A 25,506-nucleotide genomic window follows, 5' to 3' on the forward strand; every position below is an offset into this window, starting at 1 on the left:
TGTTTGCCTCAGGTCGTTTCCAAAAAGCCTCAGTCGCGTCATGTGTACCTTGATGAGTGATAAGCCAAAAGTACTCAGGTACGATCTTGCTAGCGACTACTAAAAAATTGATCACAAAAGTGAACGACATCGTTCCGAGCGTGATGCCCACAATTGTTCGCCAACTTTCCCCTCAGCATTCGATGCAGTTCAAGCCTTCGTGCTCATTGATCTTGCATTCGCATGGGCATCAGGACGGACGGGTCAAAAGATGAACAGAGTGAGCACCATCATTCGAAGAGCTGGTCATTAGACCTATGGAATGCTCTCAATGTTGTATAATTCTGTTCGTCTGCGCGCGCTCTCCTCTGGCGTCTTCCCCCAGGCTGTGGAAGCCTCGACTACTCTAACATTTGTTTACCAATCTTTATTTATCGTCCACGTTGGTCCTTCATACTCCCTCCACCACGGCCACTGCGTTGAGTCTGACCACCAATGTCGACGCGGTTATGACGCGCCGACGATCCTCTTTATCCCTCTTCCCCTCGTCTGCCACCTATATATTTAGTTGCTCTGTGTTTGACCACCGAGTCTTCTTCTCCTGCCCAACCTCCGTGAACGCACTGTCAAGACCAGCCGGCCTCCAACAGCGGACTCATCATATCTCATTGCTCTCGGATCAGAGAACATTCCATGGTTTTGGGTACAAGCAACCCTCCACTCACCAGTCGTCCTGCTGTCGAGGAATCGTCGGCAGTAAACCAGTCTTGATAATGGTCTTACCACCTTCATCATACATCAGCGGCCAGCAAACATCAACGCAAAGACCCCATCCCGCCACCTTTTTTTCGTTTCTTTTCTGAGAAGTCAAAATCGAAGTACTGCAAGCCTGTCCCATTGCCATGCCCTGTAAAGATGTCTCGCACGCGGCGCCGTCCCATCCCAAACATCGGCAGCATCGTTGAAAGTGTTTGCAGCACCAACATCGAGGTCTCAACGTAAGGACACATACTCTGCGAGTCGCAAAGCATCTTTCATCCCGCAAACTGGAAGTGTCAGTCGGCTGGTCAGGCGAGATTTCAAAGGATGGGCAAGATATACTTATTCTGGTCGACCATGTTGCATATTCTTAGCACCACGAAAGGAATGCTTTGGTATTGGATAATGTATCATCGGAGACGAGCCAGGTTCTGCGTCCCTGGGTGCGGCTGGGCCAACACTGACCATATGGCGGTGTCCGGCGTTCCGAGTCCATTCTGACGTCTTGTACTTGCTGTCAAGTATCGGGCTGTACGACACGGGGTCTCTGGGACTTGGGACCGCTCTGGCAGGAGCGCGGAACTTCCTCGACAAGTGGTCGAATTGAAGAGGGGTGTTGTGGCCTGCCAGTCTGATGGCTAGCCCTTGCACTCTGGCAGCCCGCGCTTGATGTACGGAAATGCTTTCAGCATATCGATCCTCATCATCATCACTCAGTCCACCGAACCAGCCGGGAGGGAAGTAAGGTATTGTCCACGCAAGTCCTCGCATGTAATGATCCTCTGGCAGGAGCTTTGGTCTGCCATCCGACGGCGCCCAGAAGAAATCTTTTCCCCGAGCACGAGCGATAGTGATGTCTTCCACAGGCGTCTCAGCCAGCAAGTGGTTCAGAAACCTGGCCAGTCCATTCCAAGAGAAGCTTGAGATGAGCCGATCTTTCGTGTATGTGGTAGAATGTCCAAGCTTTGAAAAGTCAAGAGATTGAATGCTGTTCAGCCAGACAAGGATCGTATGAATTGAAGGTAGCAGGTCCGGCAGCGATTTCTGGTCTGTTGGACGTTCGACGAAAGAGTTGAGGACGGCGTAGCAATGGTCGAGAACGACAGTAGAGCATGTTGAGCGAGCGGAGTTGTTGACACCAGGAACACCATGAACACCAGCGACACCAGAGACATAAGAGACACCAGAGATACTGGTGTCACCCTTCGGCAAAACACCTGACGTAAGTTGGCCGGCGGATGCAGCAACACCGGTCGGAACGAAAGACTGCCAGAGCACATTGGAAGCGGACCCGAACTCCAAGACATGAGAGACGCAAGTAACAGTAACAAAGATGCCCATGTGCGACAGGCTCGCAGTGGGCTCCGACTGGAGGAGCGAAACTGCCTGGAGCGAAAGACTTTTCAGTCGTTTGGAGTCTGCGTCTCCGGTCAGAACTGTTGCGTGGAAGGTCAACATTGCAGCTTCGACTCCAGGATTGGCGAATTGAATGGCTGGGTCGCCTCGAGCTATTGGTCCGCACAGTGTCATTAACGAATCTCGAGCGTTCTGGAATGGACTGCTGCACGTTAGACTCTTCGCGTACAAGGACAGCTTGCGCGCGCTGAGCTTCTCGAGTACTCCAAGGTGGTGGTAGAGTCTCCCGGTTGAAGGGTGTCTGTCCGAGGCCGTATTGTACCAACGACTGGCAACACTTCCCCACAGCGTATGAATCTCCTTGTCGTTCTCGATGGCCATTCTGTAGCGCGCGATGTCGCCCAAGCATTCAATCCACGTATCGGTGAAGACAGGCACTGTCTCGAACAGGAGCGCCATCATCTGATAGGCGAGATAAATGAACGACAGCATGTACTCCTGAGACGCTGGCCTGCGATGTCTGAGCACTTCCAGGAAGGAATGAATGCCGTGGCGCCACATCCGAGCGGGCATATGGTACTTGGCTGCCAGATTGCTGATGGCGGGGCTCGCAGTTGGGTGCTGCGTGGCCATCATGAAGTCGTGGTGTTCATACAGGAGCGTCCGATGGAGTGCGATCAAGGCTTGCCACTGCTCTGGTTCGAGCTCCTTTGCGTCAGACTTGGACTGAGCCGCGTCAATGTTCATGCACTTTGCCTCAACCATGACCAGGCCGGCGTAGATGCCTTTGATCTCGACGGCGAGCTGGTCCTGAGAGATTGGAGACGAGATCGGCTGGAGAACCAGTTGTCCGCGCTTCGCCAAAGCCGGTTCACAGGCAGTAGCTGGGCAATACTCATCTTGGGCCTCGGTCTCCTCCGCATTTGGGGGTTGTTCTCGTCGAGGACGTTTCACATCTTCTTCAGAAGCAAGGTCAAGATCAACTGAAGCCTCAGGCAACTTGTCTGCGGTCCAAACAGGAGGCTGCCGTGTGGGAGAGGGGCCACCAAGGCTACTTTGCGGGGGACATGTACGACCTCTGTTGTCGAAGGTGGCACGAGCCGGGAACGTGGCCTTCGTTGGTGTTTGCTTCGCGGGCGACCTTACCAGTGGACTGCTTGCACGGCGCTTTGAAGACCTTGAGGAGTTCGCGGTCGTGGATCGTGGATCCTCTATACTTGATGGAAACACCTCCGGCTGTCTGTCTTCGAGTGAGATTCCAGCAAACTCGTCAATCGTCTCGGGTGATTCCGATCCATCCTCAGATCCATCCTCAGATCCATCCTCAGAGGCTGGCGGAGTATGTATTGGCGTTCGATTGCCGCCATGGTTGTTCATGGACTCATCGCTATCACTGCTGTCGGTATCTCCAGCGGAAGACGTAACTCTCGCATTAAATCCACGGCTGAGCATTCCCAAACGCCTTTCCCCAGTCAGTGATGCTGTCGCCTTGTCCAAAGGGCCCTTGACGTTGGTCTGAGTGAGATGCGAAGTGCTTACAAGGACTCGTATGTATCAGCCTCGCCACCGTCTCCGCTCCCATCCGTCTCGCCTGAAAAGTCAAAATTTCCGCCGTGTCCATCATTGTTCGCTAAAAGCTGGGATTCTGTAGAAATGTTGGTGTGCTTTGGGCGCAACCGGGGCCCCTTGGAGGTTTGCTCATGGTGGCTCATGGACGAAGTTCGAACAGTGTAATATTCTGATTGGCGATCTGCGCATTAACCGAGCACGGTGTTGCCACCGTACGAAATCAGGGAGCACTTGGGCGCCACAGCATCAGCTGTGCAAATTGAAGTACACAAGGTCAGATCATGAGCAGAGGGAAGGAACTTTTAAACCATGATGCGAACCACAAAGAGGGTAGGTAGCCTCAGCCTGCCACAGCTTTGAAGTAATCCCAACGATCTTGCCCGACTGTCCAATCGCAGAGCTGACCGCTCCTGTGGAAGCCGGGGGGAGAAGGCGAGGAAGGCAACTGGTTCGCACAACAGGTCAGGTGATGCACCTGGACCCGATTGCGGGTAGCGACACCCGTTGAAGGCAGACATGCCCAGTATTCTATGCGCAACGGTTGTGCTCGTGTCTTTAGTGGCATCTTAAAAACCAGCGGCGAAGCTCCGAAGAAAAGACTATTATTCAGACAATTCCATTGACAGCGTCCGAGTGGCAGTTTGAACAAGGACCTCTGTTTCGCCGAGAACAATTCCTGATGCAAGCAGGCAAAGATGCTTTGATCATACGCCAATACACTCGGGGAGTTGCCTTGACGCCGTCTCGCATGCACACGGCATGATGATGCTCCACTGGCACCGACACATATGCCTGCAGTCTCGGTTTCATGGTCATCAGAGACTCGCCCGCAAGTGCACAGACGGCGTTATGTATAGAATTTACTGGCCACGATCCAAAGAACACTGGAACAGCACCGGGAAGTCCTACAGATTTCAGCGTTGAAAGAGCCAACGGGCGTTGCAGGATTCTACAAGAAGACCAACGTGGCACCTTTGGAGAGCGAAGAGTTTCTGAGTGGCAGCGTTGGGCAATCTGGTTGAGTAAGAATGTGGGTGGGATTGGCTACCTTACGATTCCAGGAGACGCCGGAGCCGTGGAGAGGCTTTGGATCTCTCTCACATGACGGGTGCCGAGCTTCTCGATTTGACTGACTGTCATATCGCCGACTGGACGGCTGGCATAACCAGAGCCGCCGAGCGCAAGGCGACGAGTACGGGCGAACGAGAAAGCTTTCTGGGGACACCAATTTGCAGCCGGAGTACAATGTCCAGTCCACAGCTTTTCGAAGTAGGTCAATGCTGGACGCATGCACGACCAATATCGAATGCACTTCTGCAAAGCTCTGCCTGCATAGAGCTCAGGTACAAGCTACGCTGTTTGCGACAGCGTGACGAAAATATGCTCAACCTTTTTCGCAAGGCGCACTCGGGGTGGTTCGCAAAGTCGCACTGCAAGAAGAGCGCACTCCCCGCAGGAAGTCTTCTGCGTTGTTGCGAGTACGACAGCCGGAGCTTGTCGAGCTTGCTCCTTTTCTCCGTTCAACGCATATTACCGTACATTATGCTTCGAACGGTGCACAGCGTGGATGTCATACTGTTGCAAGCCACCGCGGACTTTTGGGCGTGGTATCATGGCGCGGCACTTCCGGGGTTTGCTGGCTTGAGTGTGGCACGAATACATTTGCGCTTAGTCTGTGTACTGCGCACTGGAGGCAGTGCGCATGCTGTGATGGTGTTCGTTCCCTGGGCGGGGACAGGTCACGTATCTTGGATAGTTGAGATACATCTGCCAGTCGCTCGTGGTGCAGAGACCCATATGCTACAAGGCTCTGTGGACCTATTGTACCGTTCTTTCTACCAAAACCTCCAGGGCAGCCAGAACATGGTAGCCTGAACAGCTTCCAGGACACACCGGTCTGAAGGTCGCCTAAGCACCCCGGGAACGTCCAATCAAGATGGTCGCACGCAGAATTCGTGATCTTCCGGTAGCACGGCACTTATCATGTCCTTAGGATCCCAACACTATGCCGTGTGCTGGCAATTGGCGTCCGACGCTTTCATATTCCCGGCCCGAGTGCAAAGCGACTATTGGAGTCACCTGATGCGGACGTGAATGCATCGCCTTGCCTCGATAGCGGAGGTATGACCCGGTCACGAGAATGCGGGCAGGCATACCAATGGTTTGCCAAGCTGTCAGTCGGCCGCCTGAGGCACGTCCGCGCAAGTGCTATGCGTCGAAGAGCGGCGGATTTTCGGCGTGTTTCGGCGTGGCTGCACCTACCGTGTCGAAATTTGAATGATGAGGTCCTTGCATGTACACCTCGAGGTTGAGACTCTGAGAAGAGCCGGTCGGTGACAGTGTACCTGCGGGTGTTGCGTTGCCTGACTGGTTAGCAGTCTCGGGAAGCCGACGACCAGTTTTGGCGCACTCACTGCTTTGGAAAAGATTTGCCTCCTTTGAGATTTTGACTTCCATGTCGCTGAACGCGTGGTGTTCGAGAACTTTGTGGCTGATGCGGCCGGCAGGACGTGGCTGGTGTTTTCGCGATTGCCAGGGCGTGGAGAAAACGAACCGGGTCTTCGCAGAGATGGCTTTCGTAGTGCTCGATAGCGTAACGTCGTAGACTTGGACGATTCCCCGCAAGCATGGTGCAATTCTCTCTTACGCCCCAGCTAGATCCGCTCTCCTATCATCGACGAAGTGGCCAGAAACCACGACGTCCATATATCTCTATTCGGCCTTGGAGTCAGCAAAGCTAGGCGGTATGAGCACACAAGTAGTGGCACGTCCGGAACAATATTGGAGGCGTTCAAAAGGCGCCATTCTCTGCCTGCATTCGACGCGTTGATGGAGCCATTCAAAGGCGTGCCAGCCTGTGTGCCTCAGATTGTACAGCGAACGCGTCAACGGCGACTGAGAGCGGGGGTCTGGTGTTGAGATCGCGTCCGGACAAGCTTGACTGTGAAGGGAAGATTAGCTGTCGGTCGAGGACACTTAATTGCGCGCAGCAGACACGTAGCGAGGTCTTCGTTATGCTGATCTGCTAATGACGAGAATGCTGGAGTCCGAATGAGGTTGGGTGCCACGACTGTATTTAACGCAAAGACCCCTAGACTAAAGACCGAAGTCAGCCGCGTGCTAGAGCCAGTCAGATGCCCCGGCCCCCGCCATTACGCATGCCATAGCACCAGTACCGAAGGCGGCCGCCGAAGACAGGCGTATTTCCCTGTTTCCGAAGGGATTTTGAAGCAAGCGGCTGCCTTATGTAGGAGTTCGAGAAAGTGTCGATTGGGAACATGATGGGAAAAAAATGCAGCCAGAATGAGAGCTTCGAGTAGCATATGGTACGAGGGAGGCTCATTTTCAAGTGGCTCGTTGCATGATCCAAGAGCTTAAAGGATTGGGAGAGTCCAATCTTGCTGATGAGTGCATCTTACCGGTCTGTTTCGCTTACATAGGCAACGCATCTTCGAATGATCGGGCTGTGATGATATCAAGAGTTCAACTATTGGGGGCTCGTACAGAATGAGGGAGGGTGCGTTGAGGGGCAGAAATGATCGGAGCTTCGGAGGGCCGATTGACCAATCAGGCGCGTCTAAAAGTAACTACATGTGTTGCAATTGCGTACAGTGCACTTTATCGCTAATGTCCACCATGCGCTGCTCTGGATGGAGTGGGTATGGGGGTTTCTTGGAGGCGGAAATGCTCCCAAGCGGCCGGTACCAAAAGCCGCCGCCAACGACCCCCTCTTGCGCCTTGCCAAGTTCAAACGCGTCTACCACACAATCCTCCAACTCTGCAACCGGCCGCGGAACCTGACCAGCGAAGGACCACTTCTCGACCAACTCCAATCATGCCTTGGAAAGGTGGTCACCCTCATACGAGAGGAAGCACGAGCGCCCATACCACACCCATGCCTGCAGTTTGTCGCGGCAAACCAGGTGTATGCCGTCTGCGCTCGAGCAGCAACAGTCTCCCAGCATGAGCCGATCATACAGTCGACGGTGGCTGTATATGCGGCCCTCGTGGACAGCGAGGAGGAGGACTTCCTGTCCAGCGCGGCGTTTGCTAAGAGCTTGATGCGGCTGGTCAGGAAGGTGGTGGAGAGTGGGACAGTATTGGTGACCATTGATACCGAGACGGCGATACTGGAGCTACTGTTCACCATCTCAGCTAAGATACGGCTACAACCGGAGATATTGTCCTCTTGGTTCCAGTCCTCTGTGAAGCCAGAGCTTGAGGATGTCTTCTTGACTGAGAAGAAGAGCTTCGTGGGCATTACGCAGAAAGACGACTTCCCACTATGCTACCTGCTCATCGACCGCGTACACCACGATGGCCGCATCGGCGACTTCGCTCGGACTGGACTGCTTTACATCTTCGAAGCCACCGGGAGATCAGACGACCTCGAGCAGTGGGTGGTTTCCAGCGATCTTCCAACTTTGATGGCTTCTGGCCTTGGAGCACTCTACAGCCAGCTCAACAGAGAGCTCAGTATCCTGCATCCGGACGCGACTCTGCCGGCTGTTCTTGCTATGAGCGATTACAGTACCACGCACCCGCGCGCCACCGCCGAGAGCGCGTTTTCGGAACGACATCGAAGTCACATGGCCACCTTCTTGTCGTATCTTGCATTCTGGCAGGATGTGCTTGACCATTGTAGCAGCGCAGATGTCAAGCAGACGCTTCTTGACCACTTTCAGATACTCTTCTTGAGGCAACTTCTGTACCCTTCGCTACTGCAGTCAAGCGACACTGATGCTGGAAGCTCTATCGCAGTGCTTACGTACATGACAGCAATGCTAGAATCCTTAGAGTATCCCGACCTGATGAACATGATGCTCGAGTATCTCCTGGCCATTGAAGGAAGCTCACCTGCCGTCCAGGAGGCACCACTTTCACCCACCACACCTCGGTCACCAAATGCTACTCGGAGGCGGCAGAGCTTGATGCTTCTGACGACACCAAATGACCCTAATGACGCCGTGGAGCCTAGTTTGTTCAATCTGGTCGACCTCATCATGAACAACGTCACCTCGAAGAATGATCAGTCAGTATTTGCGGCGCTCAAGCTCGCTTCTACATTGCTTAACAGGCAGAAGAACTTTGCTTTCGGTACGCTGCTGAATGTGCAAAGCTGCAGACGAGATGCTGTTGGGAGGACTACTGGAGCTCTCGATGTGGAGTTGGAGAAGCTGAATGCCATTGCCACTTCATTTCACCACGGAGCTGAGGTCGACTGTGCCTATGCTGGCCTTACTGAGGATACTCGACTCGTCATCGAAGCTCAGATACCTTTCCTGGACACGAAGCCTGAGCAGCATGGTTCCAAGCAGATCGGCTGTTATCGACTCCCCCAAGAAGACCATCTCCTCAGAGCTATGCGAGATCTGCTGGCAACCTTTTTCACGAATAGCGTGGACGTCAATCTCGGCCTCACGCAAGCGATCATCTGCATCGCACTCTGCGTCGAAGTGCGCCTTGATGGCTGGCTCGCCGTCCACCCTTCGAACTACCCGAAAGACCCCACCACACCTGGTTCGCAAAGAGACTGGCACGCCCACCTCGACGAAGACGAAAATGCCGCACTATCCGCCGTCAAGAAGGCCGCCAATCCCCCCACCTGGTCCGACACCACCGCACCACTCATCCACACCACCCTGCAAGCCCTCGCTTCCGAGCTCGACGCCCTTCGCGCCACCATTCCGAACCTCGACCACCTCATTTCCGGGCGGAAGCACATGCTGCAAGCCACCGGCCACGATACAGCAAGCCATCCGCCTTCATCTGTCGCGAGCCCGACTCAGGCTACTTTTCTCGAAGTACCGAACAAGGCGACCAATCACAGCCGTAGTTCCAGTCATTCCAGCCTTGCGATTGCTACGGGCAAGGCAACCGGTTATGGATCGCCTGCCAGCCTTGTCGCGTCGTCATCGCCAACACGCAAGGCTGGCGATGGTGAGGAGAGGAGTAGCTCGACTCCCGTTGCTGTGCCCACTGCGAAGTCCTCTGTGTTCTTACCGCCGCCGCCTGAGACGCCGAGTACGACTGATGTGCTCATGCAGACGATCAAGTTCCCGGTGAACAAGGCTGCAGCGGGTGAAGGTGTCGACGTCGCAGGTGAGGGCGAAGAGGTGAGGAAGGCGAGTCTCAACCACGTGCTTACGAATGTGGTGGTGTTGCAGGAGTTTGTGCTGGAGGTTATTGCGGTGTTGCAGGTTCGGGCGGCTGTTTTGGGGGAGAGGGAGGTGAAGGTTGTTTGATGGCACAGAAGGGAATTGGTAAGGTGCGGTGGACGGACGTGGAAGGATGTGTGTGTTATGATACCCATGCTGCATTCATCATGACCTTTGACCAGTAGTGTTCTTGGCTGGTTTCATCTTTTTCATCGTCGACCAGATCTCTGCGTTCCAATTGCTCTCGGTTTTTCTCTTATGTTCTTGGTGCTCTCCATGTTCTTGGTGTTCTCCGTGTGCTACATGTCCTTCATGCTGATCACGCGGTCGACCACTCATCTCTACGTTGCTCTACTCCTCAGAAGCACTTCAAACCATCCCCCGCAATTCTGAAGTGATTGTGGCAAGAGAGAGAGACACCTGCGTCATTTGCTCTCTAAAGGTGCATCGCTTAGCAAATATGGAGGCTCAAGTCTACGCTCTTACCGTTCGCTTTAGTTGGTAAGGGCGAGAGCTTCCAGAGGTCCGTACGAGAAACCACTCAGCAGTCAGAACACCGGTAGTATCTACATTTCTTCTCGATGCTCTTGCTGCTTTTCTCGTTCTCCGTGTCCTACACCCTTTTCACGCCCATTACGTGGTCGATCTGCTCATCCCCTTGTTGCTCAGCTGCACTGCGAAGCTCCTCAAAGCATCCTGCGCGGTGCTGAAGTGATTTTGGCAAGTTCTGCCTCCATTGCACAGGCTGACCATGGATATGCTCCTTTCACCTGTTCACTCCCTTCTTATACCTCCTGCCGCAAAGAACAGACTCTGGTTCAGCGGCTATTAGGTGCTGGCACTCGCTGCCGAGGGCTCACAAAGCTGTTCCCTTTCGCTGCTCAACGACGGACCAAGAGCTCTCGACGCACTCACTATACGTAATGCTCGAACTGGCGACAGGAGACTTCGATGGCCAGAATCCAAACTGCGCTGCGGGAAAGAAGGAAGGAAGCGTTCCAGCAAGAGTACTAATGGCGGCGCTTTCCGCTGTACAATCTCTGGCTGGACTTGGGTCGGGAGGCATCTGATAAAGAGAAGGATTTGATGGTCCCAAGTGAATGCAATCATGACCATTAATATTACGTCTCCGAAGAGCCATCCGGTCTAATCTATGTTCACATATCTAATCATACATCATCAACCCTCATAGCCATCATTTGCGGCTTCATCATCATCACCAAACAGAACTGCTCTTACCCCATCCTCCACCATGCTGGCCACCAGTAGGGTATCCTGCCGGTCCTGCCGGGCTCGAGGACACCGGGCTCGGATAGCTTGATGGGCCCCCGCCGCCGGTGGTGCTGCACTCCGCGCTCCCTGTCATGGTAGCGGTCGTGCCGGGTCCGGAAACGGTTTCCGTGGATGTCTTGTATGATGTGGCGTACACCGTCGAGACGCTTCCGGGAGCCGAGACCGTGATCGTGGTCGTTTGCGGCGGGCTCACGGATCCACTGGGGATGCGTGCGCAAGTTGTTTGCGTCTTGGTCTCGTAGCAGGTGGTGGTTGACGTAGTCGTTGAGACGCCAGCGCTCGGGCAGGTGGTCGAGTCCACGATGGTCTTGGTTGTCTGGCCGCCAGGAGCGGTGATTGTGATTGTAGACGTCTCCGGAGGCGAGACTGGGCCGCTTGGGACGGCGCTGCAGGTGGTGTTGTATCCTCCGAACTTTGTAATGGTGATGGGCAAAGCGCTGGCTGTGGAGACGGAAGTCACTGTGATGTATCCGGTGAGGCTCTCAACGTCGGTGCGGGTTTGATAAACGGTCGAGCCGGGACCGCGAGAGATTTGAGTGATCGTGATGTCTTCAGTTGCCGTGCTCGTAACGTATTGCGTGCTGGGAGCTTCGGTCACCGTAGAAGTCTGCCAGAAAGGTCAGCGATGTCCAATTGGTAACTCTACGGGCGGATGCTTACTCTGTAGACCGGAGTTGAGACGATCGAGGTCTCATAGACCGTGGATGTCGAAGTTGATGCAGAGGTGATGGTGCTGGTCTCACAGATGGTAGAGATCTAGATTGATGTCAGCATGGTTTACGGGTAGCTCGCTGGACAAGCATACCTCGGTGATCGTAGACGCAGGCAGAGTGCTGGTATTGGTCTCGTAGCTGGAGAGAAGATGAGAATTGGTAGCATAGTAAGTGGGATGATGTGAAAACGTACACAGTCGACGGCGCCTCAGTAGATACGATCGTGGTGGTGAACTCGCTCGTAATGCTGGTCGTCTGCACCACGGTGGACGCCGGAAGAGTTTCCGTGCTGACAATAGTCTTGCCAGGCAACGTCTCGGTGGTGACGATGGTCTGCGGTGGTCCAGCTGGAAGCGTAAAAGTCGAAGTCGTGACCGATCCCGGAAGCGTGCTGGTTTCGTAAATGGTGGTTGGAGCTTGGTACTTTGTCGTAGTTGAGGTGTACGCGGATGTGATTGTGCTGTATTGAGTCTCCGTCGCCGCTGGAGCGGTCGAGACGCTGATGCTCGTGATGGTAGCGCCAGGCTGAGTCGAAGTAATGACGACTGTCTGTGGAGGGCCGGCGGGAAGAGTAACCGTGGAAGTCGTGACAGATCCAGGAAGCGTGCTGGTTTGATAAACTGTTGTCGGGGCGTGATATTCTGTGGTCGTCGAGGTGTATGCAGACGTAATCGTGCTGTACTCGGTCTCTACCGCGCCAGGTGCCGTCGAAACGCTTGTGATGGTGGTGCCAGGCTGGACTGAGGTGACGACGATCGTTTGAGGCGGTCCAGCTGGAGCTGTGGAGACACTCGTGATGGTCTGAGCTGGAGCAGTCGAAGTCACTACGATTGTTTGTGGGGGACCGGCAGGGAGCGTCTTTGTTTGGTAAATAGTCGAGGGCGCTTGATTTTGCGTGGTAGTCGACGTGTATGCGGAAGTAATAGTGCGGTATTCCGTTTCTGTGGCTCCTGGAGCAGTAGAAATGCTGGTGATGGTTTGTCCTGGAGCAGTCGATGTAACGACAATGGTCTGAGGCGGGCCAGCTGGAAGCGTCGTCGTCTTATAGACGGTCGAAGGCGCTTGAGTTTGGGTCGTCGTTGAAGTGTAGGCGGAGGTGATAGTCTGGAATTCGGTCTCGCTCGCAGCTGCTCTTGGGTCAGCATAGCAAAAGGGCTCATGGGATATCTGCTTACCTGGTGCAGTGGAGATTTCCGTCTGAGTGACTGTTTGTTGCTCCACGGACGTGCGAGTGATTGTTCCTGCTGGGATCGTTGTCGTCTTGTAGATAGTGCTTGGTGTTTGCGTCTCTGTCGAAGTAGAGGTGAACTCGGAAGTGATCATTTGAGTTTGAGTCTCTGTGGCGACTATCTTGAGTCAGCATGCTGCCAAAGAGAGGGAATGGGCAGAAGATGAAGGTTGCTTCCAAGCAACGAGCTCAGCGAAAAAGGGCATACCTGGAAGTGTCTTCGTTTGCGTCTCATGCACAGTGATCTGCTCAACACTGGTGCTGGTGTACGTGGTGCCCGCCAACGTTCGAGTCTCGTACTCAGTAGTCTCCTCGACAGACGTGACAGTAGACGTCCGGGCTGGTGCGTGCGACACCGAAGTTATGGTTACGTCCAGAGTTGATGTCCTTTGGCGAATGGTTAGCGAGCATTGAGAACAGGAAGAAGGGTCAGCGTACTCATAAGCAGTGATGGTGCGACCTGGACGGGTGAGGACAGAAGTTTCGGTGGCCGTAAAGTTGTAGCCTTGAGCAGACCGGGTGATGTAGTCGGTTTGCGTGACCGTAGATGCGCATTCCGTCACGGGAGCATTGCATGATGCTGACTGAACGACGGTCGAGGTGTGCGTGGCTCCAGGAAGAGTGACTGTGCTGCCTTTGCCGGTTTGGTAGATTGTGGTGAGCGAACCCGGCAACGTAACCGTACTGCCCTTGCCGGAGACGACGCTGGTCGATACGCTGGTCGAAACTGAGGTCACTGTCACCGTGGACGCACTCTGAGTCTGATAGACGGTGGTGGCCGCACAGCTGGCGGTCGAGCCGTATCCCCATGGACTTGTCTCGGCTGAAGACTCTCCGTAGCCCCCGGGCTGGCCACCATAAGGCTTTCCGCCATGTCTCTTTGGACTTTCGCCCCAGCCGGCAGACGCGGTCTCATGGCCTTGGTCATTACTTCCCCAGCCGTCGCCTCGCTTGCGACCGCGTGGCGTAGCAACTGCAGAGCTGATGCACAAGCCGGCAAGGAGGAGTGAGAGCTTCGCCATTCTGAGTGAGCAACGACAAACGAGTGAACGAGAGTCAAAAAATTGACAGCGGAGAGGAACGAGTGAGAGCAGAAGCGTGGAGAGCTCGAAGGAGACAGAGGAGGAGTGGCAGACTTCGAGTACTTGTACCTTGCTGTGATTGTTGCTCATGAGGTCAATAGTGTACACAGCATATTCAACGCCCCAGATGATAAACATGGATGTGGATACAAACATTCGAGCAGGATCCAATGTGTTCACGATTGCCCTGTCCGTGGCATAATGCGGATGTTGGACAACAGTGCCAAGGATAGCGACGATCAGGCACTTCGTATCTGGGAGAGCGGCATGGAGATGCAACAGCATAGGAACAGACTCCAAGACAGTGCAAGTCGAACCGTTTTCAGGCACTGCGCAGCACAAGCCCCAAGCACTGTTGACGAAGAGGGGCTGCTGTCATTGTTGTTGCGGGCGGTGGAGCCTCGAGTACTATGGCTGGGGTCGTACGGAAGAGGTGGCTCCATACATCGTTCTCGTTGTGCATGCGATCTCCCAGCCACGCACCGCATGGATGTTCGCCCACGTAATCCAGTGATAGTCCTACGTTATTGCGTTCCTGTAAGCTGCGGCCCCGGCGGTAGACGTGAGTCTACGATCAAGCATCTCAATGCCACAAGACTCTGATCGACACCTTTTTACTGGGGACTTCGAACCAAGCTGAACCAACGCTGCCGGACAAAGGTCTTCTGGAGTGGTACAGGCACGAGAAGTGGCTTCATTGTCGCATGGCGCGGGTGTAACGTCCAGCATGCGGTGCACATGGCAGCCGTTCCGCATACGCAGCTGGCTATACGGCACGTGTCGACATCCGTGGGTCCGATGGACTCGAAGATGTGTTTGCCAGCGGAGGTCGGTGTTGATGTCGCTTCAAGCTTTTCTCGTTCCGAACGGAGAGGGTCCGTGCGAACAACATGGCATGGGATGGAAGCAACCCCGTCGTCATCCTGGTCTCTCGTAGACCATCGCTGTCGTGTCCGCAGCTGCTCTGGGCCGCGCTTCAACCTCAATGAAGTGATGGACCGCCAGGATTGAGCTACTGGAAGCCTGAACAGCAACCGGTTGTCCCACTCCCCAACATCAACACGTCGCGACAAAGCACATGTTCCCATCCGGTCCTCCCTCCTTCCCAGCTGGCACGATGGACAACATGTGGGTATCCACGTTGTATCCGTGCTTTGGACGCATTGTACGGCTGGGATGATCCATCAAGCGGCTTGTATTACCACTGCCACTTTGGCTACCAACGTCGCACAACTCCACTATCAATTGTCTGGAGCTGCCCGTGTTCGAGCATGGCCTACCTTGGAGATGAGCCGACAATAAGAGATACAGGGGAGAATGCACTACGGACTGCACGGAATCGATGGCAACGGTTGACACGACAACCTGCATGGCGCAATCTACCTCTGATGGAAGTTCTTTCTCCAGCCACCAAGGCAAGTCTTCACGAGGGAGGCATGTGAGGTACTGGGATCGTTACATTTGTCTTTCCAATTGCCATGGGGTGGGAAGGCTAGAAGGTTAGATCAGCGTCGAAAAGACCTTGTTCTGAATACGGCAACCACGGAACAAGAGAGAACCGCTGGTCTGAACCATCAATGGCCGCGGAGACACCTGATACCCGTGAGGACGAGTCAGTGGACCTTTCTGCGCTTGGAGATGCTCTTCAGCGCACAACCAACGTTCCTCGGGCTGGTCATGGCCTGCGAGAGCGGAGCCTTCTACTCTTAGCTCTTGTTGGAGAACTGTATTCCGAGAGTGACGTTCGTCGAGAACGCGGGCATTTGGTTTGGAGGACCTTCAAAGGAAAGACTAGGCCGGAACAACATTAATTCAGACAGCCATTGCCAAGAATTCGATTATTTGCATCAGCTCTCCTACAGACTTCCTACGGCTACAAAGGGCTCTTATCCTGCTTCACATCCCCTCGAACATCCGTCTTAGGCCGCCGAGACGCTTGCACTTCTCCGAATGCGATGACAGCCAAGAAAAGCACGCCCATGACCCCAGCGACAACGCTGTAAGCTATGATATACCCATGCTTCACATCTCCACGGAGCTGAATTCCCAAGCCACCATTGATCATACCCAGCAGAATCGCCAGTCTCCCAAGCCAGATGTGAATGTATGACACGATAGTTCGACTCTGCTTGACCTCGTACGCACGATGATGCAGCACACCGCCGAGTGGCTGGATGAACAGTACCCCCAGCAGAACCATCCCGATGATCGAGTGAACGTGGTCAAGCAGATTCTCGGTCATGGCGAGCCAGATGCCCATCCCAGCGGCGGCGATGAAGCAGCAGTAGGAGAAGATCTGGAAGCCAGCGTGGATCCAGACACCGATACCAGGAATGCGGACCAGAGCGGCGCCCACGGGAAAGAGCACTAAGAAGGTTACTGCTGCTAGGGAGCCGTGTGCGGTGGCGGTCATGTCAGAGGATGAGGCCGAGTCTGATGATGCTTCGACTGTGTTGCTTTCTGCGCCGCTGTTCCCAGTGCCTGAGGACACTGTGGGAGTAGAAGACATGCCCGTGTGGCTGGGTGATCCCTGCGGTGCTGCGATAAAAGGGTTACCGCTGCTGCCACCTTGCGCCTTCACATAGTCCCACGTGAAGGAGCCGTTAGCCTCATGCTGTTCGAGCTCTTCGCTCACCGACGTAGAGTCCAGCGCATCTCCAGGACGAGAAGCATAGATCCAGTCTCCGCTATTGCCGGAGAAGTCGGTGCTACCGCCCTGCCACTTCACGCAGTTGGTGCAGAGGACGTTGGCGACCATGCGGCCGTTGCTGATGCCGGAGCCTTCGAGAAGAGTGACGTTCGCACTTCTATCGTGCTCTGGCTCAACGTGGCCGGTACCGCGACGAGGGGACAGAGTGACATTGTCCTTTCCATCGGTGTAGACGACGAAGATGTTCGAGCCAGCCATCTGTGAGCCCTGACCCAGACCGATCCATGAGTAGCTGGTCGGGCCGGAGATCTGGAAGAAGATGTCGCCCGATCCTGATTTGGCCGTCTGCTGAGGGATGTTGAGCTGATAGCAGACGTCTGAGAAGCATTGCTTAGATAGATGTTGTGCTTGCGAGGCGACAGCTGGTTGGAGATCAGCTTGTGCTGGACGTATGCTCATTCATGAATGAACTTTACCCATTGCTGCAAGCGCAAGCGCACTGCTTCTATGTGTGATCTTCATTGTGCTCTTGACCTTCGAATCGATTATTGTTGAAGTCGTCAGTCGCTGTCGTGATACCGAAGAGGTGCTCCGCTGCTCGAAGTCGTATTAGGAATGCGGGCTGTTGACTTGACAACCCAGCCTTTGACAACGAGGACTCAATGGACAGACATGTCACACCTTTATTCTTGAACGACCGCTACACCGAGTTAGAATTTACTGCACAACGCCTCGTGCATCGAGGTGCAAGAGCGAGGTTTATGTACGGAGCTTTACGTAGGAGCTCGCGGTGCAGGTGGGCCTGGGATGATGTTTCAGGATCGCAAGCGTGGCGTGGAAGTCCGGACTCCTCGAACCAGGTCTCTACACAAGGTTTGAGGATTACGCGTCCGCTGTCGTGGCATCTTCCATCCTCGCCGAAAGGATGAGCGACAGAAGGCGGTGCGATGGTGGTATTTGACGAGTGTCGCCGGGGGGGATGGCCTGACAGCACTCATGGCAGCAGACCGCCAGGATTCTACCATTTGTTTGGAATCATACTGCCAGGGCGCCTCAATGGTTTCGACAATGATTCCAACGTTTGTGGCGGCCAAAAGCTTGACACTTCCTGCACAAGGCTTGTCTGTTCAAAGACATGGCTTAGATTGCTGCGCCTCGAAAGGCGTGCGTAGGCAAGCGAGGTTTGTCAGCTTGATGGATTGTTGCGACAGAGTTGGAACTCTTGCAGATTCAATCTTCAGCTTGCCAGAACTTGCTGAACCTCAGCCCTATCTTGCACTGCGGCTCAGCCCTGTGAGTCTACAGTCATCACAAGAGGCTGCCTTGTCGATGCCGTTGCAGAGCTGATATGGCCCTGCCGCCGGGCAAGAATGGCGCACGCTGGAATTCCGTCGTGTCCGACCAGCCCATCGAACTGTCTACTCGCTGTGGACACCTACCCTCTCCCGGGAAAAACTTCCCCAAAATACCTGCAGGCGGTGAGAAGCAAGGACGGACGGTCGCCAGCCATGGCCAACGACAATACAGTGCCGCTCGACGTCTGCTCGCTTCCACACGTGGCCTGGCGGCGCATCGCGCACTTCCTATCTGACGATTTGACCGCACTCCTTGGGATCTCGTCTTTAAGCTCGGCACTGCAGGACATATGTCGACCTCACATCTCGTCATTCTTTCGCACGATTGTGCACCCGATTGCTCCTCTTTCGTCAAGCTATTTCTACCATTCCATACTCCAGCTGGTTTTGGAAGGACATCTTGATTCAGCGGCCATTCATGCCTTCTACTACACCGCACAATATCAGACCAAGCCTACGTTTGAGCCAACTTTAACCGTAAGACCTGGCCTCTACTGGGACTCGGCATCGGACATACAGGTCCGTACGATCGATCGATTGTTTCACCAAGCAGTCCGGGCATCGCATTTCATCCCTTCCGATCAAGAAGAAGAGGTCTACGTCCGCTGGAAGCATGGCGATCGAGAGGCAGCGCTAGCGGTCTTGCTCCCAATATGCACGAGGCTGAAGATGCTTGAAATTCCACGAGGACAGCTGTGTGCTGCTCTTTTCGAAAATGTTGCTCGGGAGTATCAGCGCCAAGGTTACGCCGCAGAAGAATGCAGACGAAGTGCCAAAGTCGCCGCACGCAGAGATGCCAACCGTGGAGCAACGCCCCAAACTCAGGTCACAGGGATGTCCGCTGAACTGCCCTTCTCCGAACTCCTGGTGCTATACCTTAGCGCTCATCAACATGGATATTCGATGCCGTTGGATGAGATTGTCCCTTTCACGGGCATTCCCTCGTTACAGCGAATGGTCTTTGAAGGTGTTCGAGAGGGTATGCCGCGGATGGTCCATGGTCGTCGAACATTGTCCGGTTGGCCGAGTGGGTTCACATGCCACTGCCCAGAGATCTACTTTCAGCAGTCGTCGGTCTCCAAGGCGGTCGTTCTTACCTTTGCCGAAGGCCTCACTGCTCCCTGCGAGATACGTCAGTGGTATGAGCGGCCTCGGCCTGACGTCCAAGACAGCAACGCTGATGACCCAGAATGGGATACTGTTGTTGTTCGGCAAGGTGCAAACGGCGCGAAGGTGATTGAGGCACGACTGACGTATGAAGGCGGTAACCCAGGGTACGAACATGCTTGGGTCAGTTGGCTGTATTGGGGCAAGATGCTCGATTGGGCTCGACTGGATGAACCGTTTGAGGTGCAAGACGGCGATGAGAATGAAGAATGGCTTCAAGGTCTTTTGGTGTAAGTTTTTCAAGAGACAGCAGAGCAGCCATGTTAGCGTAGCACGAGCGAGACTCTTGCCTTTACTCCGGGTTTTGCTCGGATCATGCTGCTAGAAGACTCTCTGTCTTATTCCACTGGTCCGTCGTCTTATGCAGTCGTAGCCTTGAGAAGATTACTTCTGAATATCCTAAGGGTGCCCTGCTACTTGTCGGCCGTGGTATACAGAGGAGCTTGTGAGCTCGACGTTAGTTTCCCGTCGACTTGCAGCCGCTCAGAGCCATTTTGATGCCAGAACGTCTAAAAGAAGAGTTCGAAGAGGTCTTCGTATGTTCCCAAGCTTCGACCAGCCGGATTCGTTTCTTGACGCTTTTCCGAAAGAGGCAGGCCCTTTTGTGCCTTCGGCCTCTCCCTTTTAGCCGCATCACTTCCTTCATCCACCATCCCCCTCGCGCTCCGGTACCTGCATGAAGGGACACCACTGACCGCACGACACAGTCCCGCTCACCCCGCGGGCCTACCGTGTGCGGAGAGTATGGAAGGGAACAACAGTAATGGCACCCCGGCGCAGTTGTTCGAAGGCTGCTCCCTACGACCTCCAGGCGACGACACCTGATACTGTAAGTCCTGCAACAGCTGCGACACTGCGGCTATTTCATCGACAAGAACGTGGCTTCTCTGGCAAAGGCTTGATGCAAAAGCTTGAGAGACGATCAATGCCGCCACAAAGCCTCCGAGACTCCTTCAATGCCGACTGCCTGTTTACAAGGTGGACCGGAGGTGCCGGCTAAAGACAACAGATCTCCATCCATTCATCTGCAGAGGTCATCGTCATACTCGGTGCACGAAATAATAAATATTCCCATGTAAGTGTCCATTCAGTTCAGTCTTGTCCGCCTCAATCTCCAACTCCCTGGTCGCATTGCTCAACCAAGGTCAAGATGAGACACACCGGGCTACTCGCCGGCGCCGTTACCGCCGTGTCTGCACAAGCCAGTTATGGAAATGGCTATGGCGGCGCAGGACCGAACAATCTCACCTTTGAGACGAGTATCAAAGTCAATGCCGCCCAGCAATATCAGAAGATGATCGGAGGAGGATGCTCAGGTGCCTTTGGAGCTGCCTGCACCACCAACACACTCTCTGCGGCCGACCAAGAGGCGGTCGTCCAAACGCTATTCGGTGAGAACTACGGCGGTCTCTCCATCCTCCGCAACTTGATCGGGTCCTCGAAGGGAGCAACTATCCTCCCATCTTGCCCCGACACACCAGCCGGACCCTTCAATTACAGCCTGCCTGGGAACGATACTTGCCAGCTGCCTCTAGCCCGGACGGCTTTGAAGTACAACCCGGATCTCTTCTTGTATGCGGATGCTTGGTCTGCTCCAGGCTGCTTCAAGACTACTGGTATGGAAGCTGGCGGTGGTGTGATCTGCGGAGTCCGCCGCTCGAACTGCACACAAGACTGGCGAGAGGCGTATGCGAACTACTTGATCGAATATGTCAAGCTTTACCAACAGCGCGGCATCAATGTGTCCTTGCTCGGGGCGTACAATGAGTAGGCCTTTTCGACCTCGCACACGCAGGAGAAATGCTCACAAGGTTGCAGGCCCGACTTCAACCCCTTCACTTACTCGGCAATGCTGTCCGATGGCTACCAAGCCTACGACTTCCTCTCCATTTTCTACCCGATGGTCAAGAAAGCCTTCCCAAGCCTTGCTGTGTCCTGCTGTGACAGCACCGGCGCTCGGCAGCAGAGAGATCTACTTTACGAGCTTGGCCGCTTGGGGGGTACCAATCTCTTTGACGTCAATACCTACCACAACTACCAGTCAGATATCAAGGAGCCTTTTGATGATCTTCTCAAGGGCCAGCCAACGATTGAGACGGAGTGGTCTGACGGTGGTACGAACTGGACTCCGACTTGGGACAAGTCTGGAAACAATTTTGAGGGGTTCCAGTGGGCTATCGTAAGTCTCGAGAAGCTACACATTTATGTGCCCTTCCATCCTGTTTGCTGATCTATCTCATAGTACATGCACAACGCCTTCCGCAACAACGTCGCCGGCTGGTCCCACTGGTGGTGCACCTGGACTGGCGGCGACGCCGCTCTCATCAATGTCAATGGCACATCTTACCAGGTTGCTGCCCGCCTGTGGGCGTTCTCTGGCTACTTCCGCTTCGCGCGTCCCGGCGCTGTACGTCTCGATGCCGAATCAGGTGTCGAAGAAGTCTATGTGACTGCGTGGCAGAACACCAATGGCAGTGTCGCCATCCCGGTAGTTAACGCTGCACACTACGCATACACGCTGGACATCAGCTTAGCTGGGACGAACGTTTCGCATGGAGTTGCGTATTTGACGGACAATGATCACAACGTTACTATGAGCGAGGGCTTCGCAGTCAGCGGAGGCAGGTTCCAGGCGGTGATTGAGCCGAGGGCGATGAAGACGTACTTCCTTGATAGTCAGTGAGGCAATGGAAGAACAGCATATCGCAATGCGGTGTGTCATTCAACCGCCATACACAGGAGACATCTGGCTGCGACATCTATCTCATGGGAAATTGTAAGCAGCAATGGAGACAGACCCATTGGTCCACAACCAGCTTCTCATTCTCGAAATGGACTGGGCGCTGAGCACGAATGAGCTGATATAGCGCACCTCGCACACTTGGAAAGCTTGAATGGAATATGACCTGCCCAACGCAGTCTAAGGTACCTTGCCTACACGTGCGTCGGAACATGCAACTGAGCCAATGTGAAGGCCGTCTCCACTCCCACAAGAATCACGACGACGCTTCCACCATACATAAGTATAGTTTCCACTCGCCAATGTCTCGAGACGAGCCATTCACCCCACGATGCGGCCGTGAGAGGATTTGAGCAAGTAAGTGTTCTTGGTGCATGCCATGGCGACTGATCACCATCCGCTTCGCAGGGTCGAGACTAGGGACTGATCTTCACAGGAACAACAAGTGAGCTCTGCCAGACACGCCACCTTGGCAGCTATACATAAGATGCCAGCATTCCACACTGGCCTTCCCCGTTGGCCTACTCAACTTCTTCCTTCAGTTTCAACCGCGGCCAAAGCGACCAACTTCGACCATGGTCCAACTTGCTGATTTGAGTACCAGCACCCTGACGTACCTGCTATGTCTTTGCAGAGTAACTTCTGCCTCTAGAGGAATACCAGGCCATGGGCTCATCGGGTATGGTATCAAGATGTACGACCCGCCATGTGCGTTTGCCTGCCGGGGCTCTATATCGAATCCACTCGACTGCCGGAACATGCCACCAATGGATCACGACATGGTAAAGCGAATGAGCATGGGTGGAGAGAGTCCCAGCCCAGAGTGCTACGCAACAAACCTCCCCTTCCTTCAGACGCTGGCATTCTGTATCTCCACGCACTGCGAGTCCGTTGAGACATGGGAGGTGGAGAAGTGGTGGGAGACCTTCGTGCCCGGACGGATGCCCTCGCAACCCAAGCCACGGCTCACGTACCAGCAAAGCCTTGCTACTATTCCAAACCCGCCAAACTCTACCACGCCCGCGGATGAGATGCTGTCTTCCGTCAGTCTGGTCTCCGAAGAGGATTATGCGGCGAACTTCAATGGGGATCATACCTTCGAGATCAACGACGCTCGTCACGAAACGTACGGGTACGTGAACTCTGTTTCCTGGCATCTTGTTCGCCTTCCCACTAACGCATCGTAGATTGATATTAATAACAAGCGGCGCCATCATCCCAATAGCACTGTCGTGCTTGCGAGGGCTGCCGCTACCACGAGCCTTCGTCAGCCGCTTCAAGGCCATACTTATCGACCCTCCACTGTTCAGTGGCCGCCATCGTGTACCATGGTTCAACTCATTCGAGGTTCCCACTCGAGGTCAAGCCATCTTCATTGCATACCTGGTGGTCGCCAATATTGTTCTCTCCTCAGTGGGATATACTATCTCGAGTCCCAATAGCTGGTATGTGGACAGCAAATCGCAGCTCGCAAACTACATTGCCAATCGCACGGGCGTGCTGAGTGCGGTGAACATGGCTCTGCTGGTACTATACAGTGGCCGGAACAACATCTTGCTCTGGATCACCGACTGGTCGCACTCCACGTTCCTCCTCCTCCATCGATGGGTGGCGATCATCTCCGTCGTCCAAGCCTGTTTGCACAGCGCAATGTACGTGCAGTCGTACGTGGTCGCCTACAAGGAATACACGAGCGAGTCGTCTCGCGTGTACTGGATCTGGGGCATTATATCGACGTTGGCACTTACTCTCCTCCTCCCGGCCTCCGTTCTCCCGTTCCGCACGAAGATCTACGAGCTATTCCTTGCCGTTCACGTGTTTTTCGCCTGTTTCGCTCTCCTTGGATACTACCTGCACATCGCCTATCGTTTCGGGCATCAATGGGGCTACGAGACTTGGGTGTACATTGCGTTCGCCTTCTGGGCATTCGACCGCCTTCTCCGGATACTTCGATTGGCACGAAACGGTATTGTGAACGGGCGTGTCACCATCATCGACGATGACTACGTTCGGCTCGATGTCCCGGGAGTCTCTTGCAACGGACAAGCCTACCTTTACTTCCCTACGCTTACCTGGCGTGTATGGGAGAACCACCCATTCTCCGTTGCCAGCGGAATGATGACTCTCAACGAGGGGTCGAACAACAAACGCGGCAACATCGATGAGAAGTCACCGTCTGCGGCAGTTCAAGACCCGTTATCCGACGACACTTCATCGACCCAGTCGTCCGACCGTATCTCTGCGACCACCGGCCAGCACAAGGTAGGCGCAACGTTCTTCATCCGGACCCATACCGGCCTCACACATGAATTGCGATCGCGAAAGACGGTACCTCTCCTGGTGGAGTCATCGTACGGCAAAAGCCTCTTGTTCGATCCCGAGCATGACCTCCACACGCACCCCAACCTCATCTGCATCGCCGGCGGCGTCGGCATCACTGCTGTGGCTCCTCTCCTGGCGAGGCATGCCGGCCGAAAGAAGCTCTACTGGGGTGTGCGTACGGCCCCATTGGCCGATGCTCTCCGTGATACGTGGGAGACTGCTGCGTTTGCTGGCCTGGAGAAGCATATCGTGGTTGGCGACAGACTGGATTTACGGGCCATCCTCGGATCCGAGATTGCACGGGAAGCTGTCGGCGGTGAAGGAACAATGATCGTGGTCAGCGGGCCTGCGGCGATGGCGGATGAGGTCCGATTCAGGGTGTCGAAGCTTGCTGGGTCCGAGAAGGCCGCTATTGTGACCTTTGTTGAGGAGTCCTATAGCTGGTAGAGGGAGGGCGTCGGCATGTTGCTTGCACTCAGCGAGCGTCTCAGCGTCTTCGTGGGCCTCTACTTGTCGTCACGCGCGGAGGATAGGGCTGATTGTGCTGCTGTCAACCATTGTTCAAGCTAGCCATTGCTTGATCGTGTGTGATCGGCCAGCTCGAGATGGTGCTTTAGCCTGTTGCTTACGCCCGAAAGAGCCTCACGGGCTTCAGTGGATTCTGCGCAGCACGCGAGGTGCACCAGCTGGCTTGTCAGTCGGTTCAGTCACGCCATCTATGAACGCTTACACAACGACGCACCTCGCGCACTGCTTCTATTGCCGGCAGGGCTGGGATATCGAGCAGCAAGGTAGGCGCGAATCACATAAATAACGAACACTCCGCGATTGACTACAGATGAATGTCAACATTGCAATTCCTGTTCAAATGCATTCAACTATGCCACCCAAGACCACTTTCATCCTCGGAGTATCGGGCTTCGTCGGTCTTCATCTCCTCGAACTCCTTGGTCAGAAACGATCCGACTTTCAACTTCTATGCCTTCTCCGCGATGGCACCACCAACGAGATCTCTTTCATGAAGTCGCTGGACGCATGTCCGCGACGTCTCTTCAGCAATCATACTGGTGCTCTAGCCTGATTGTGTGCCGCTTTTGTTGGCAGAAAGAAATTTCGACGCTTGCACTGCAGGCTT

General features: G+C 54.5%; 7 protein-coding genes across 7 annotated transcripts; 4 read left to right on the top strand and 3 right to left on the bottom strand.

The window, feature by feature from the left end:
- Window positions 1-1,080: 1,080 nt before the first annotated feature.
- On the bottom strand, window positions 1,081-3,546 carry LTR77_001886 (uncharacterized protein; the record flags this gene model as incomplete). The annotated part of the gene is made up of 1 exon (XM_064799145.1): window positions 1,081-3,546. One exon carries the CDS (start codon window positions 3,544-3,546, stop codon window positions 1,081-1,083), a length of 2,466 nt encoding a protein of 821 aa, XP_064663472.1.
- A 3,767-nt stretch (window positions 3,547-7,313) lies between these two features.
- On the top strand, window positions 7,314-9,908 carry LTR77_001887 (uncharacterized protein; the record flags this gene model as incomplete). The annotated part of the gene is made up of 1 exon (XM_064799146.1): window positions 7,314-9,908. The coding sequence occupies one exon, from the start codon at window positions 7,314-7,316 to the stop codon at window positions 9,906-9,908; it is 2,595 nt and encodes an 864-aa protein (XP_064663473.1).
- Window positions 9,909-11,037: 1,129 nt separating this feature from the next.
- On the bottom strand, window positions 11,038-14,077 carry LTR77_001888 (uncharacterized protein; the record flags this gene model as incomplete). Its single annotated transcript, XM_064799147.1, has 6 exons — window positions 11,038-11,721; window positions 11,775-11,870; window positions 11,920-11,965; window positions 12,021-12,954; window positions 13,003-13,173; window positions 13,264-14,077. 6 exons carry the CDS (start codon window positions 14,075-14,077, stop codon window positions 11,038-11,040), a joined length of 2,745 nt encoding a protein of 914 aa, XP_064663474.1.
- A 1,933-nt stretch (window positions 14,078-16,010) lies between these two features.
- On the bottom strand, window positions 16,011-17,267 carry LTR77_001889 (uncharacterized protein; the record flags this gene model as incomplete). The annotated part of the gene is made up of 2 exons (XM_064799148.1): window positions 16,011-17,209; window positions 17,264-17,267. 2 exons carry the CDS (start codon window positions 17,265-17,267, stop codon window positions 16,011-16,013), a joined length of 1,203 nt encoding a protein of 400 aa, XP_064663475.1.
- A 1,028-nt stretch (window positions 17,268-18,295) lies between these two features.
- LTR77_001890 (uncharacterized protein) lies at window positions 18,296-19,543 on the top strand (the record flags this gene model as incomplete). The annotated part of the gene is made up of 2 exons (XM_064799149.1): window positions 18,296-18,619; window positions 18,662-19,543. 2 exons carry the CDS (start codon window positions 18,296-18,298, stop codon window positions 19,541-19,543), a joined length of 1,206 nt encoding a protein of 401 aa, XP_064663476.1.
- Window positions 19,544-20,459: 916 nt separating this feature from the next.
- Window positions 20,460-21,992, top strand: LTR77_001891 (uncharacterized protein; the record flags this gene model as incomplete). Its single annotated transcript, XM_064799150.1, has 3 exons — window positions 20,460-21,076; window positions 21,128-21,488; window positions 21,552-21,992. The coding sequence occupies 3 exons, from the start codon at window positions 20,460-20,462 to the stop codon at window positions 21,990-21,992; spliced, it is 1,419 nt and encodes a 472-aa protein (XP_064663477.1).
- Window positions 21,993-22,807: 815 nt separating this feature from the next.
- On the top strand, window positions 22,808-24,818 carry LTR77_001892 (uncharacterized protein; the record flags this gene model as incomplete). The annotated part of the gene is made up of 2 exons (XM_064799151.1): window positions 22,808-23,181; window positions 23,237-24,818. The coding sequence occupies 2 exons, from the start codon at window positions 22,808-22,810 to the stop codon at window positions 24,816-24,818; spliced, it is 1,956 nt and encodes a 651-aa protein (XP_064663478.1).
- Window positions 24,819-25,506: the final 688 nt, after the last annotated feature.

The sequence above is a fragment of the Saxophila tyrrhenica genome (assembly GCF_035928015.1).
Source record: "Saxophila tyrrhenica strain CCFEE 5935 chromosome Unknown scaffold_2, whole genome shotgun sequence".
Classification (NCBI taxonomy): Eukaryota; Fungi; Ascomycota; class Dothideomycetes; order Mycosphaerellales; family Extremaceae; genus Saxophila; species Saxophila tyrrhenica.